Source organism: Echiichthys vipera (genome assembly GCF_963691815.1).
Source record: "Echiichthys vipera genome assembly, chromosome: 8".
NCBI classification, from domain to species: Eukaryota; Metazoa; Chordata; class Actinopteri; order Perciformes; family Trachinidae; genus Echiichthys; species Echiichthys vipera.
Window position 1 is genome coordinate 16,623,464 of NC_139833.1, and position 12,655 is coordinate 16,636,118.

The following is a 12,655-nucleotide window of genomic DNA, read 5'->3' on the forward strand; positions in this document are numbered from 1 at the left end:
GACAATGTCTCCACAGGCTTTACACACCTGCATCAGCAACAATTCCCAACCAGTTAAAAATAACATATAATACCACTATATTATCATGCAATAATAACATTAAAAGTGCAAGACGCCTATGAAGTAATCCAACTGTCTAATTTATAGTTATAGTTAATTAATAGAAATCGAAGACCAAGGTACCAGATAGGTGGAGTATAATTTAGGAAAAGGTATTGGTGGTTTGGATGAGGTTGAAATATAAGAAAAACAATCAAATTCAAATTTGTAAAAAAAAAAAAAAATAATTAAATGGAAAATGTATATTCAGATTTACCTCTGATGGCCTGATTTTGATAAAGAAGCTGCTGCGTTTGTATGAGATCTTGAGCACTTTCGGCCAAGGGAAACGGTTGATCCTCAGCTTGTCCTTGTAGACCATCAGACCACTTGAGCAAACCCCCAGCGTGATATCCACACCATCAAGATCCTGCACACACAAAAAGGGGTTTGGAGATGTTAGGATATTGTATCATTGGACAGCATCACCCTAACCCTGCATTTACAATAAACAGTCACTGGGAGGCAGACTTTGTCACACTACAGAGTACACAGAGTTTGAGGTCATGGAGTTTGAAATTATATTAATCTCTCTTTTTTCTGAAAGGGGGCTGGCATCAATTTTGTAATTAAAATCTGGATGCCTCTGATGTAATACAAGCACGCTGTTGCAAAATAATGACAAAAATGAAGTCTGTATATCCTTGATTTATGGACTTTGGTGTTTTAGAATTCCAATGAAAAATCTGCATCAGCAGTTCACCCACACAACGCTCATCTAAACAGGTAACATATTTCAAACAAAAGACCTACTTTAGCATGGTGCAGGTCAACTCCATACATGGCGAGTTTCTTGGCATTTTCCAGAAACAACAGGTCTGCCTGCGCCGGACTCATTGCCCTGGAAAAACACAGATGATAAGTGACTTTTCATAGATTTCAACGTCTTATTGTCAGGATTATTTGAAGGATTTGTGTGCTGGATTGTGCTTACTCAAAAGCAATGAAACTTGGGTGTCAAATAAAGGATGCCATTGCTCCAATCAATCCCCATCCTCTTTGAATACCTGTATGTGCGGTGCAGCTCCATCACCTTTTCCTCCAGCTCACTGTTCTGTCCAGGGGCCAGACTCAGATCCTTAACATAATCTGTACCATGGAGCTCTGGGTCATACTCTCCAAGCTCTGACTGGGCTGTGTAGGAGCCCAGCAGGGACAGTGTGACAAAGGAACAGGGAAGAACACCACGCATGATGTCTTTCCTCAGCTGGAGACACAGAAAGTACCTGCAGATGTGAAAAGAAATTACGCTCATTTATGAAAACATTTTTTTCATGAGAGATTTTACAATATTTTATCATAGTGACGACATTTTTGGAAATACACGCTTGATAGTTAGATGAGAAGGTGGAGGCTTCTCTCATGTATGTGCTCTAGTTAAGAAGCTAAAGCCGACAGGCATTTTGCTTAGCTAGTATAAGCAGGTCCTAAGAGAAGCCCAGGCCATATTGGACTTGCCTCATCACTCCCTGCAGAGCAAATTTGAGCACCTTCATTCAGGCCATATTTACAGAGTTCCTGCTCAGAGGACAAAAAGATAAAAAAAAAAATTTTTTCACTAAACACCAACCCACTAAAAACATAAATGTAAAAATGTCATACTCAGTGCCAATTAGGACTACTTCGTTACAAAGTCTGAGTGCTGGTTGCCAGGAAATGGACTTAATTTGTAGCTGAGATGACAAAGGGTCGCAGAAGTTATGCACAAAGGCGATGAACAAAGGTGAAGCATGGAGGCGACGCACGGAGGCAACAGCCCGGTTGAGAGAGGTGGGCCTTAGTAAAGCAAGGATGCACATGTACGGGCATGAGCGTGCACACATGTACAAGCACGAGCATTGATGGCGGTCTTGATGTCTTTTTATATGCGTGTGTTCCCTGCAACGCACATTTAAAAAGATTGCGCCGAACGGTTTGCTGTGGTCTGATGTGGAGGTGTGGAGTGTTTACTGCAAATTTGGTCAGATGAAATGTTCAAAGACAGTCTGACAAAACTAAATCTCCGAATTGGTAATGAGTTATAAGCAATACGCAATCACCCTAAAGCACGGGGCCAGGTACAAATGTGCAGTCTTCATTTACATCTAATATGTGTCCCTGTGATCTCTCTAGATTGTGGTATTTTGTGATTATGTTTTTATTTTCATTTTATAACATGAATGTGTTTGTAAACCTGGCCTTCCCTTATGGGATAATAAAGTTTGCCTTAACAAGCTTAGCAAACAGACTGGAATCAGAGGGAAACAGCTAGCCTGGCTGTGTCCAATGCTTAAAAAAAAAAAACATCGGCCGACCAACACCTCTAAAGCTCAGTAAATAAAATGTTACATCTCAGGAAATAAGCAGATTTGCCGAAATGTCGAACTATTCAATTAACACTTCACAGTCACCTGGTGAGGTCTTCAGTAAGCTGTGCTGGATCAGGAGGGTAGAACTTCACGCTGAATGTAAACTCATACACAGCACCTGAAACTTGTTTCTTGATCTCTTTGGTGGATTCCAACCAGGTCTGCGGAAAATGTGGAGGAAAAAAAATGACCAACAGCCCACAGCCAATTTCAGTGCCATTTAAAAACATCTGGTTTTGCTTTTGCAGAAGAGAAGAAAAGACACTAAAAGAGAAGGGAAAAAAGCCTACCTTGCTGGTTGGGGTTTCCAAGGTAGTGAGCCCAAAGTAATCTCTCTCCAGCAGGTTGACATGGTCGCACACCTTTGTAAGAAGCTCTTGGACTTTAGCGTGTTTCTATATGAGACAAACAGACAGAAGGAGGGATTTTCTTCAGTCTTCAAACCATTACACAAACACAAGACAACACACTGTAATTTGGGAGGTCGCTTACATCAAGTTCACACTCAAACTGAGTGTCATCCAGTAAGGTGACTCTGCATTGCATGGTTTTCTGACGTTTGGAGCCTTTAGCCTCTTCTGTCTTCTTCTCTGTCTTCTTTTCTTTTACAGGCTTCTCCTTCTTTGCCTCCTTCTTTGCCTCCTTATCCGCCTCCTTATCCGCCTCCTCCTTCACCTTTGTCTTCTCCTTTGCCTTTTCCTCTCCTTTGGCTTCTTTCTCCTGTTCTGCTGGTTCTTCCTCGGTTTTCTCTGTGTCTTGCTTCACTTCTTCCACAACTTCAGGCTCCTTCTTTATCACAGTTTCTTCCTTGTGTTCCTCTTGAGCCTGCACGTGCAGTGAACACAAGATATTTGCAAAGTATTTCAAACACAGATGAAAGAATGTGGGAGGACTTGGTGTGTTTTTTTATGATGGCAAGTACAACTGCAGATCTTAGTAAACAGAAAATATACTGCTGTTGATGCTAGCTGTATTTTCAGACCAAGCTCTTAGCTCAAACCAGAATAGTAACTTTCGCTGAGCAAGCTGTGCATATCATAAAAAATTCATCAGAAGAAAAAAACTACAATCCAATCTAGTGCATGAACTTGTAAACATGAGATCTACTTTCCCCACCTCTCACAAAATGCACGTATTCTCTCTCTTGAGTTAGATGTGAAGATTGATACCCCTCTCAAATCTATTTGTTAAATACGTTTAGCTTAGCACAACCACTGGAAGCAGATGGAAACAGCAAGACTGGCTCTTTCCAAAGACACTGCATACCGGCGCCTTGAAAGCTCACTAACTATAATGCTTACTGTATTTAATTAGCACAAAAAACAAAGTGTGAACACAACAGGGGTGAATGAGTATGTGTGACTTTTTCTTTGCCTGGAGCAGAAACTTCCTGCAATCTTGTTGGCAGCCAGCAGAGACTCTGAGAAGTCACTGTATTAGACCAAGAAATAGCCTAGAACCTAAATCCCTGTAAAAATCTCAATTTGCTATTTTACTATTAGATTTGTTAATTTTATTATTTATATCCTTATGTCCTTTTTTATTTCAAAGCAGGTCAAAACTTGCTTGCTTTAAAGTGTTTAAAATGCTTTAAAAGGAGCCATCAGGACTTCCATATGGTTGTGATGTCACAAACATACCTATTCTCCAATGCAGAGACACAAAGAGCGCAAATGCAGAAGACTTGGAAAACTGACCAATCAAAGAAGACTGTGCTTTTTCAGGAGGGGTGCTTAAATAAACAGGCGCTAAAAGTGTCAGGACAGAGATTGAACACTGGTATATTCAGACAGTATGAGAAAAATGACATGTTTTTTGAACATTAAAGAATGTAAACATGTTCTAGCTACAGCCAGCAGCCATCTTCGTAATATGTGACCTTTAAAGATGCTGATAGGTGGATATTGTTACCTTAGCTATATGGCTGTAGCCTTACATTTAACAGACATACTGTATATGAGAGTGGTATCAATCTTCTCATAAAACTCTCTGCAAGAAAGCGAATAAGCTGTGTAATAGTGTAATATTGAGCAGTGTCACTCACCGGTGTCTCCGCGCTGCTTATCGAGTGCTGATCAGGAGCCTGTTCAGTGTCTGGCTCAGTCTTAAGCTCAGGCTCTGGAGCTGCAATCGGTGCTTTCACCTGCTCCTCACTTGACTCTTTGACCTCCTTCTTCCCTTTGTTCTTCCCCTTCTCTTTTTTCTTCCCTTTTTCCTCTTCCTTCTTTCCCTTTTCTTCCTGCTTTTCCTCCTCCTTCTCCTTCTTTACCTCTTTAGGCTTGTCCTCTTCTTTTGGACTCTCCTCTTCTTTCTTTTTAGCCTGTTCTTCTTTTGTTTTCTCCTCCTCCTTCTTCTTGGTCTTTTCCTCTTCTTTCTTCTTTAATCTTTCGACCTCTCTTGCCTTTTCTTCCTCTTTCTTCTTAGCTTTCTCTTCCTCCCTCTTCTTAACCCTTTCTTCTTCCTCTGCTTTCCTCTTTGCTTTTTCCTCTTCCTTTTTCTTTAACCTATCCTCCTTTTCTTTTTTCTTTGCAACCTTTTTGTCAACTTTTACCTCCTCTTTACTCTCTTTCTTTTCTGCTTCTGCACCCTTGTCTTTAACGTCAGCAGTCTCCCCTTTGTTTTCTTTTATCTCTGCATGTTCCTCCTTCTTTTCTTCAGTCTGCTGGGCTTTCTCCTCTTCCTCCTTTTGCTCCTCTTTTTTCACCGTTTCCTCTTCCTTTTTCTCCTTGTCGTTTTTCACCTTTTCCTCATCCTTTTTCTCTGCTTTCTTCTTGGCTTCTTTCTTTTTCTTTTTACTGCCCCTCTTCTCAACCTTTTCTTCCTTATTCTCTTTCTCCTCTTTTTGTTCTTTTTCACCCTCCTTTTTAACTTCTTTTACCTCAGATTTTTCCACCTCTGCTTTCACTTCTTTCTCTTCACCTTTCACCCCTTCCTCTTTCTCCTCTTCTGCCTTGTCAGCGTTTTCCTCTTTGTCTGCCTTTTCCTCCTTGGCTTTCTCTGCCTCAAACCCCTCTCCCTCGGAGCACTGCGAGCGTCGTTTGAGGAATGAGGAGAAGAGGCGAGACAGGCCTTTGCCAGCAGAGGTCCGGGTACGAGGTTTCAGCTGATCCTCCTCAGGGGAAGTAGCTACATCAGCAGGCCCAGGCTCAGAGGCCTGCTCCTGGGCCTTCTTGCTTGACTGTTCTCCCTCCGGCTCGGATGCCGCCGCCTCTGGCTTCTGCTTGTTCTCTGGTTCGGGTTCGGGCTCGGCGCCACTCGCCTTCTGCTTGCCCTCTGTGTCCGCCTCGCTCACTGCACTTGCCTCTGTTGTCATGGTAGCCACTGTGAAGGAGAACAGAAGAGAGTCAGAGATGGAGAAAAGTCATGGTGCTGTACAGAGTGACAGTGCACGGCATGGCTATACTTGGATCACAAAAAAACAAGATTAGGAGCAGTCAAATTTTAGTCCTTCAGTAGGAAACATTATTCTTGACTTTGATGTGAATGGCAGACAAATACCACACGATTTAAAACGATAAGATTTCAACATTCGATAGTATCATAAATATTTAAAATAAATAAAAAACAGATCTTAAAATTCTTTCCCAAGTCTGCACAAATGAAAAACTGCGAAGAAAATCAACTGTGTGTTGGTGTGTTTTCCTGTATTCGCACTGTGTACAGGACGTAATTTTTTTTTTTAAGTAAAAACGTATCCTACTTTCTGTGCCATGGAATTTCTTTTCCTTTATGACGTGGTATGGAGTATCATATTATTTTTTTACCAGCAGATTAATTGATACTGAAAATATTCATTAGTTGCAGCGCAACAAAAAACAACCAGGCTGTCATGAGTTGAATCGCAAATATATTTTAATCACTTTTCTCAATGCATGGTTATGATGAAAAAAAAATCTTCTATCATGCAAATAGGTTAATCTGTTCGCATTCACAGGTTTCATTAGTCTCTCCCACAGCTGATGCTCTAATCAAGAGCAATTTACCATAAGCGAATGGTAAATTTAAATTGCTGCTTTAAGTTATTGTTCGTTACTCTGAGTGGCATAAATGAGACTTATTCCATAAAACATTAAGCCAACTGCCACCCACAGATTATATTCTGACTCAAACACACATACTTACACACACATACACTTCAAATCACTCCATCACACAATAGCCTTCCTTGTTGTGTCTGTGTCTACATGGAGTTCTGAGGGCGACATCACAACACTGCCAATCGCAGACTCATTAAATCTCACTGACACAAAGGAGGCATTCTGCTCTGGAGCCGCATATTAGCACGGCCTGGATCGTCCTCGCCATGCATGCCCACCCTGCACAGGTCATCTAAGGCACTGGTACTGGGTGATGTGAGCATATATACTGTGAGATTATATAAAATGGGCAATCAATTGTTTCAATCAATATTTCTTGGTGGGATTAGTGCGGACTGAATTTTACCTTCTGTCCTTTTCAACCTGGCTGTACAGTAGTGATGGAGGATCATGACTGCTAATATGCAACAGTGCAAGCGTACTTGCCTTATTACACAATGATGTGCTTCACAGTCAAAGTACAGGGGCCTTGGAATTTAATGAACACGACTTTGGAAGCGAGAGGACAGGGCTGGTATATTTAGAAACTTCTAACCAGCTGATTAAATCACACAGCTGACTGAAATACATTGTAGGTCTTATGCAATCACACAACCTGTTCCAATTGAGATATATCAGTTACAGTGGCTCACATCACAATCAATGTTTGTCTTCAATGACACTGATTCACACCCTGTCTGTACTAGGCATTGTGTAATTGGTGACTAATGTGGCTGTGTTTGTCTCTTCCATATGTAGTTCAAGTCCCACCCTGCCTTGTATGGAGTGGGGGAGGGGAATGCTAGACAGTCAGACAGGGAGGGCAGGCCAATCTTCCAGATGTACAGGGCCGTCCCAAAGGGTGCAGCCTGGCCCTCTATATCATACACTTCCACTGGCACTACGGGACAGCAGGAGGGGAGGAGGGGGTACACACACAGAACCAAATCCTCTTTAGCCCTCCCATTGTTTGTGTCCAGTGACCAATAACTGTGCTGCACACTATAACTAATCCTGCCTACCCTTCCCCCCACAAGACCCCCCATAGGCCTATTCCCTAGGTCACCACACACACACACACACACACACATATGCACACACCGGTATGCATCAATGCTCACAGGCTCCTCTGGGTCTTTTAATGCTCCGTCATCTCAATTGTGATTGTCAGGACGCAGACATGTTCCTAATGGACCAGCTGAGCTTGTGTCTGCTGCCTCCTCCATTTTGTGTTGGCTATCTAACATCTCTGCTATCAGCCAGCTGAGCAGGACTAAACCTGCATCGGGACTGATTGAGATAGCAGCAGCCACACCACAGGATGACTAAAAAGGAGAATCAATCTCTCATAATATGATGCATATTCCTTTTTTGATGTGAAGGTAATTAGATGAGATATTGCTGTGCTATAAAAAAGGGAAAAAAATCTGCCCTCAGTCCTACATAATTAGTGTCTCTAATGAGCTAAATTATAGATGAAGTAGGCCACCCTCTAGCAAGAGTGAGCTCTCAAAAAGCTGCTGGATCAGGTGCAAACACCAGGGCTGGAGTTTAATTAAGATTTGATTAAGAGTTTCTACGACTTTCAATTGGATTTGATATTCCCAAAGGACGACAATTTGACATTTGACTGGACTCAGTGAAGTGTATTTATAGGACATTTTTACTTGATTTAAGAAGATCAAATGACTTGCATTTTGTGAAAATTTGTTATTTCACAATGTTGCAAAAATTTAAAGAAATGTAAGCTCCAATTAAGTTATTATGCACATTAAATTATTAAAAAAAAAAGTTTGAATCAATGTTAACATGGCGACTTAACTGCTCCTAATGTCATACTCACTCTAATTGTCCATTAATCCAAGTCTCCAGTTTTAAAAATACTTTTTCAGGAATTTGTCTAAATACCAAAACCTCTATGTTTGCAAGTGATGCTGCAGTGCGACTGCTGTGCGTGTTAGTGTGTGATGAAATGAGAGGGCTGGATGGGGGAGAGCCTGCAGAGGAGGAGGAGGTATAGTGTATAAATAGCTACATGTGCTCAGGATGCAGGGACTCATTAGCCTTTACAGACAAGCTCATATCTATTTCTGTTTGCAGTGTGCTACACACGCATATCAACATTTGCATACATGCATGCACGGTCGCAAACACACTGTTTTCAGCAGAGAAAGAAGATTTCATTTGTCTTGAGTGAAATGATCAAACGCTGGTCACTGACTGAAAAGTAACATGAGTTCCAACATAACGTTACTGTGTAGGACAAAAAGAAAGCATGTTTCCTCGGTACTGAGAGTAGGCTTAAGGAATTAGAAGGAGTTTAGAGTTAATCATCCCCCAAGTGACCAAGTGAGATTATCTATCTACCTGCCTACAGTATCTATCTCACTCAGTATCAATCTGTCTCCCTCCACTCTTATTCTCTGTCTCTCACTCTGTGTGTTGGGGTTGTCTCTCTGGGTATGTGTGCATCTGTGTGTGTTGAAGAGAAAAGTTGGCAGAAGCACAGTGCCGATCAGCTGTGCTGATTCATGATTTTATGTGGAGCCCCGCCTACATGGCTGAAAATCAACAGAAATTAACCGAAAGCCAAGATATCAGTCCTCTGGCCACATGGTGGCTCCTATTAACCTCTCTCAGTAAACACAGGCACACATGCCCACATACACGCTAACACGTGCCCTGGATAAACGGTTCATATGTTCAGTTCATGCACACAAGTCTGCCCAGCAACATCGGGAATACACACAAAAAGCACAGGCACAGAAGATATCAAGATTTTATAATGTACTTCACACGTACTTCCTATTGAACAACCCTAAGATGTAATATAATACTATGGAGAGACATATGTAAAGTGACTGAAAAACATTATCAAACTTGTGTGCACTGTGTGAACCAAAGTTATTGGACTACAAAGGATTATTATGGTCAAGCCCTTTGTGTAAACCTATCTTCAACCCAGTTCTTAACTGATCAATACACACAGATGGTCTTTGAGCCTAATGCTGTAACATGAACCGACATGGGAAAAGAATGAAGTAGCTTCATTGATTGACCGCGGTTGCTCTGAAAGCAATTCTGAATCCATCTTCGACATCACCTCAGCCAAAGCCCATTGAAAGAATAGTACATGTGTAAATTGGTATTATAGAAATTTTTAATAAATAATCACCAGTAATGTGGATATACTGACTAAGTGGGGAAAGGCAAATAATGCTGTAGTGCAGCCTTTAAAACAAGGAAAGGACAACACGTACGATAGCTCTAGTTTTATATCACAATATCCATATAGCATTATAGGAGGAATCACAAGGAGCACTTCAATGTTAATTAAAAAATATATATTTTAAAATAAAATAATCTTGAATTGATTTTAGAATTATTTGTGTAAAAATATGTAAAGTTTGATTGTTTTAGATGGTCTTGGTGGTCTAAGCTAGACAAACCCACAGACTCCCCAATTTATGAAGAAAAGAGTCAAAGACTGTTTTTGGAGTCTGTTTCTTCCCTAATGCACACGCACCAGAGTAGTAGTCCAACTGCACAAATGCATCATAACTTCCAAAAGAGGATTAACACCAGCAAGCTCTCCTGGGACCTCAGTGACCTCACTCTCACACAGCAGAACCAAAAACATCCTTGAGTATCACTTTAGCAGCTCTGTGTTCACAACACTGCTGATTCAGCACTACAGGTGACCCCGAGCACCGGAGTCTTATCTCATTTTTGAACCTCTGTGTTTACTCCTGTTGCACTTGCCCGTCCTACAGCATTAACGCTGCCTCTGCCCTCATCCTTCTTCCTACGTCATCTCTGCAGCGCTTCATAAAAAGATTATCTGACTATATATATCCAGCAGTATCATCAATGGAGATGAGGCTTATTGGATGAGTTTCTCTTAAGTGCGTTATGGGTAGTACATACAGAGGAACAGACACATATGCTGCCCTCCAGCAAAGATGGATATTTTTAACCCGTACACTCCTCTTAGGGTAAAAGCAAGCCATGTCAAGTGGAAAATGACACCCAAAAGCAATAACATCTCTAAAACAGCATGAAATAGCTGTAACAAATACCTCACTGAGAAACATGCGAGACCAAGAACATCCTGAAATGGAGAGCATCATGTGGAACAATAACTATTTAATAAGTTAAGGGATGAATTATGACAATCATGTCACTTTCTGTCAGTTCAGAATTTTAATTTAGTTAAATTGAATTTGTTACTCTTATACATTATATATTATAATATAACATTAACATTGGATATCATCAGACTGTACTTTATGTTAAGAAGAGCCAGAAAAGACAACAGAAATAATATTTATATATATATATTCTATTACCCGTTGCATTACTTCCTAACATACCCTAATACCCGTATTCTTATTACAAAAACTAACAATGTATTTGTAAGAGTAAGTTTCCAAAGATGTACAAACTGCGCCCTCTTTTAGCACACTCATTACTCCATTCATTTTTACAAAAACAACGCACACATCGCTGCCTCCGCTGACACTTCGGATTGATTCGGGGCTATTCTAATCGTGCAATCTAAACTCTATATAATTCTTATTTCCTCTAACAAATCATCATGTAGATGTCGCGTGGTAATAAAGCTAATGCGGGGACATAAATGTTCAACTTTTTCCCAATTAAATCCCACAAACAGTTGTAGGCTGCATCGTGCCAACGTGCCAGGGTATTTAAACAATCTGTGTATGAAAATGGCGCCGAATGTACAACAAAACAAATAAACATCAACTCATCCACACCGCCCGAGGAACAAACATCTGACATTTGGCTTACCTACTCTAGGATTAGCCTCAATGGGGAAGCAAACTGCACAAAATCCAACAAAATCCTATATTCCGCACGTTCAGAGGAGAAACAGTGTTGCAGAGCGACACATGCTTTGTTGTGCTGAAGGTGTCCGATGCTCGTAAAGGGGTGGAGTCTCACCGAGGCTTGGACTTGAGTTGACCAACTGAGCACCGACCGGCACGCCTCACGACCGCATGCCGAAGTGGGGGAGATGGAGCTGCACTACATATAATGTCAAAATAGGTAAAGATGCTGCGGCAATTTAACCTTAAAAACACTACAATAAACCATAAATGTCCAAATGTGCGGATAAACAACTACAAGTATGAGTACTTTTTTTCAAAGAATGTATTTACATTGTCAAGTAGATTCACAATCATCCCTATGTTAATGCAACACATTAAGCCTTGTTACAAAAATCCCAAACAGGCATGGAGTAAGGTAGGCCAAAGAGCAATCATTAACACAGAACAATGTCCAGAAACAGGAGGGAGGCAGAGAGGCAAGAGGAACACTCCTCAGTCTTTTCAGGCACTAGTGTGGTGCATTCATCTGCACAGTATGAGGGTGTCATCACCACAAGCTACTACAATAGGTGAGATATTAAAAGTGGCAGTTTCAAATTCATTACAACCTGAAAATGTGATGTCCAACGACAGACCTACCCTTAAACATCTTATCTACAATTAAAAACACACACACACCAGGACATGCATGTGTGTTCGCTCACGTGCACACACATACACACAAGCTGTCTTAATGGACCCCGACATTGGACCCCACCCATCTGCCTGACCCCATTAGGGCCATAAGGCTCTCAGGCAGAAGGGGGTGGGGGGTAGGGGAAGTAATGGGGTTCATTATTCTCACAGCTACACGGGGTAAGGCACTATCACCTTTGTCCCACAGAGGCAAGTACATGTGGCAAGCACAGCAGTGTTACAAGTAATTTCTGGGCAATTTATTTGAAGAAAAAGTCTTACCAGTACTAAGAAGAGCCTTTAAATCTTGTCAAAAACTCCAAAAAAAGTGTCAAGAACCAAGGGATAGACACCAGGCAACAGAAACAGAGAGTTTCTATCTTGCACAGTAACAGTTGGAAATACTGTTTGTTTTCCCTTAGACTTTGATCACTGAACACAGTGATGACACATTAGCAGCACAAAAATGTTTCATGTTAAACATTAACAGGAAGAATCCGTTGAATCCCAGCTGGGTACAAATGGAAAGCAAGTACTTTTGGATGAAGTTTCCTCTGGTTTTCCTCTAGTTTGAGATGGAATGAGCAAGTCAGAGGGATAATAG

At 41.1% G+C, this 12,655-nt stretch overlaps 1 protein-coding gene across 11 annotated transcripts in view; it reads right to left on the reverse strand.

Moving 5' to 3' along the window:
* LOC310950192 (uncharacterized protein) overlaps nt 1-12,403 on the reverse strand; it is a 31,133-nt gene extending 18,730 nt beyond the window's left edge. For 10 of the 11 annotated variants that reach the window (XR_014593284.1, XM_083917864.1, XM_083917865.1 and 7 more), the window contains exons 1-8: nt 12,334-12,403; nt 4,492-5,768; nt 2,940-3,272; nt 2,738-2,842; nt 2,490-2,608; nt 1,107-1,325; nt 853-940; nt 317-469 (exon numbers count right to left, since the gene is read on the reverse strand). Coding sequence is in view for 10 of the 11 variants with exons in the window: in XM_083917864.1 (XP_083773990.1) it covers nt 317-469; nt 853-940; nt 1,107-1,325; nt 2,490-2,608; nt 2,738-2,842; nt 2,940-3,272; nt 4,492-5,760 (2,286 nt within the window). In the remaining variant the exon portion in view is untranslated. Of the gene's footprint in view, nt 1-316; nt 470-852; nt 941-1,106; nt 1,326-2,489; nt 2,609-2,737; nt 2,843-2,939; nt 3,273-4,491; nt 5,769-11,335; nt 11,438-12,333 lie in introns of those variants that run through there. The other variant, XM_083917862.1, reaches the window with a different exon arrangement.
* Between the last annotated feature and the right edge of the window lie 252 nt (nt 12,404-12,655).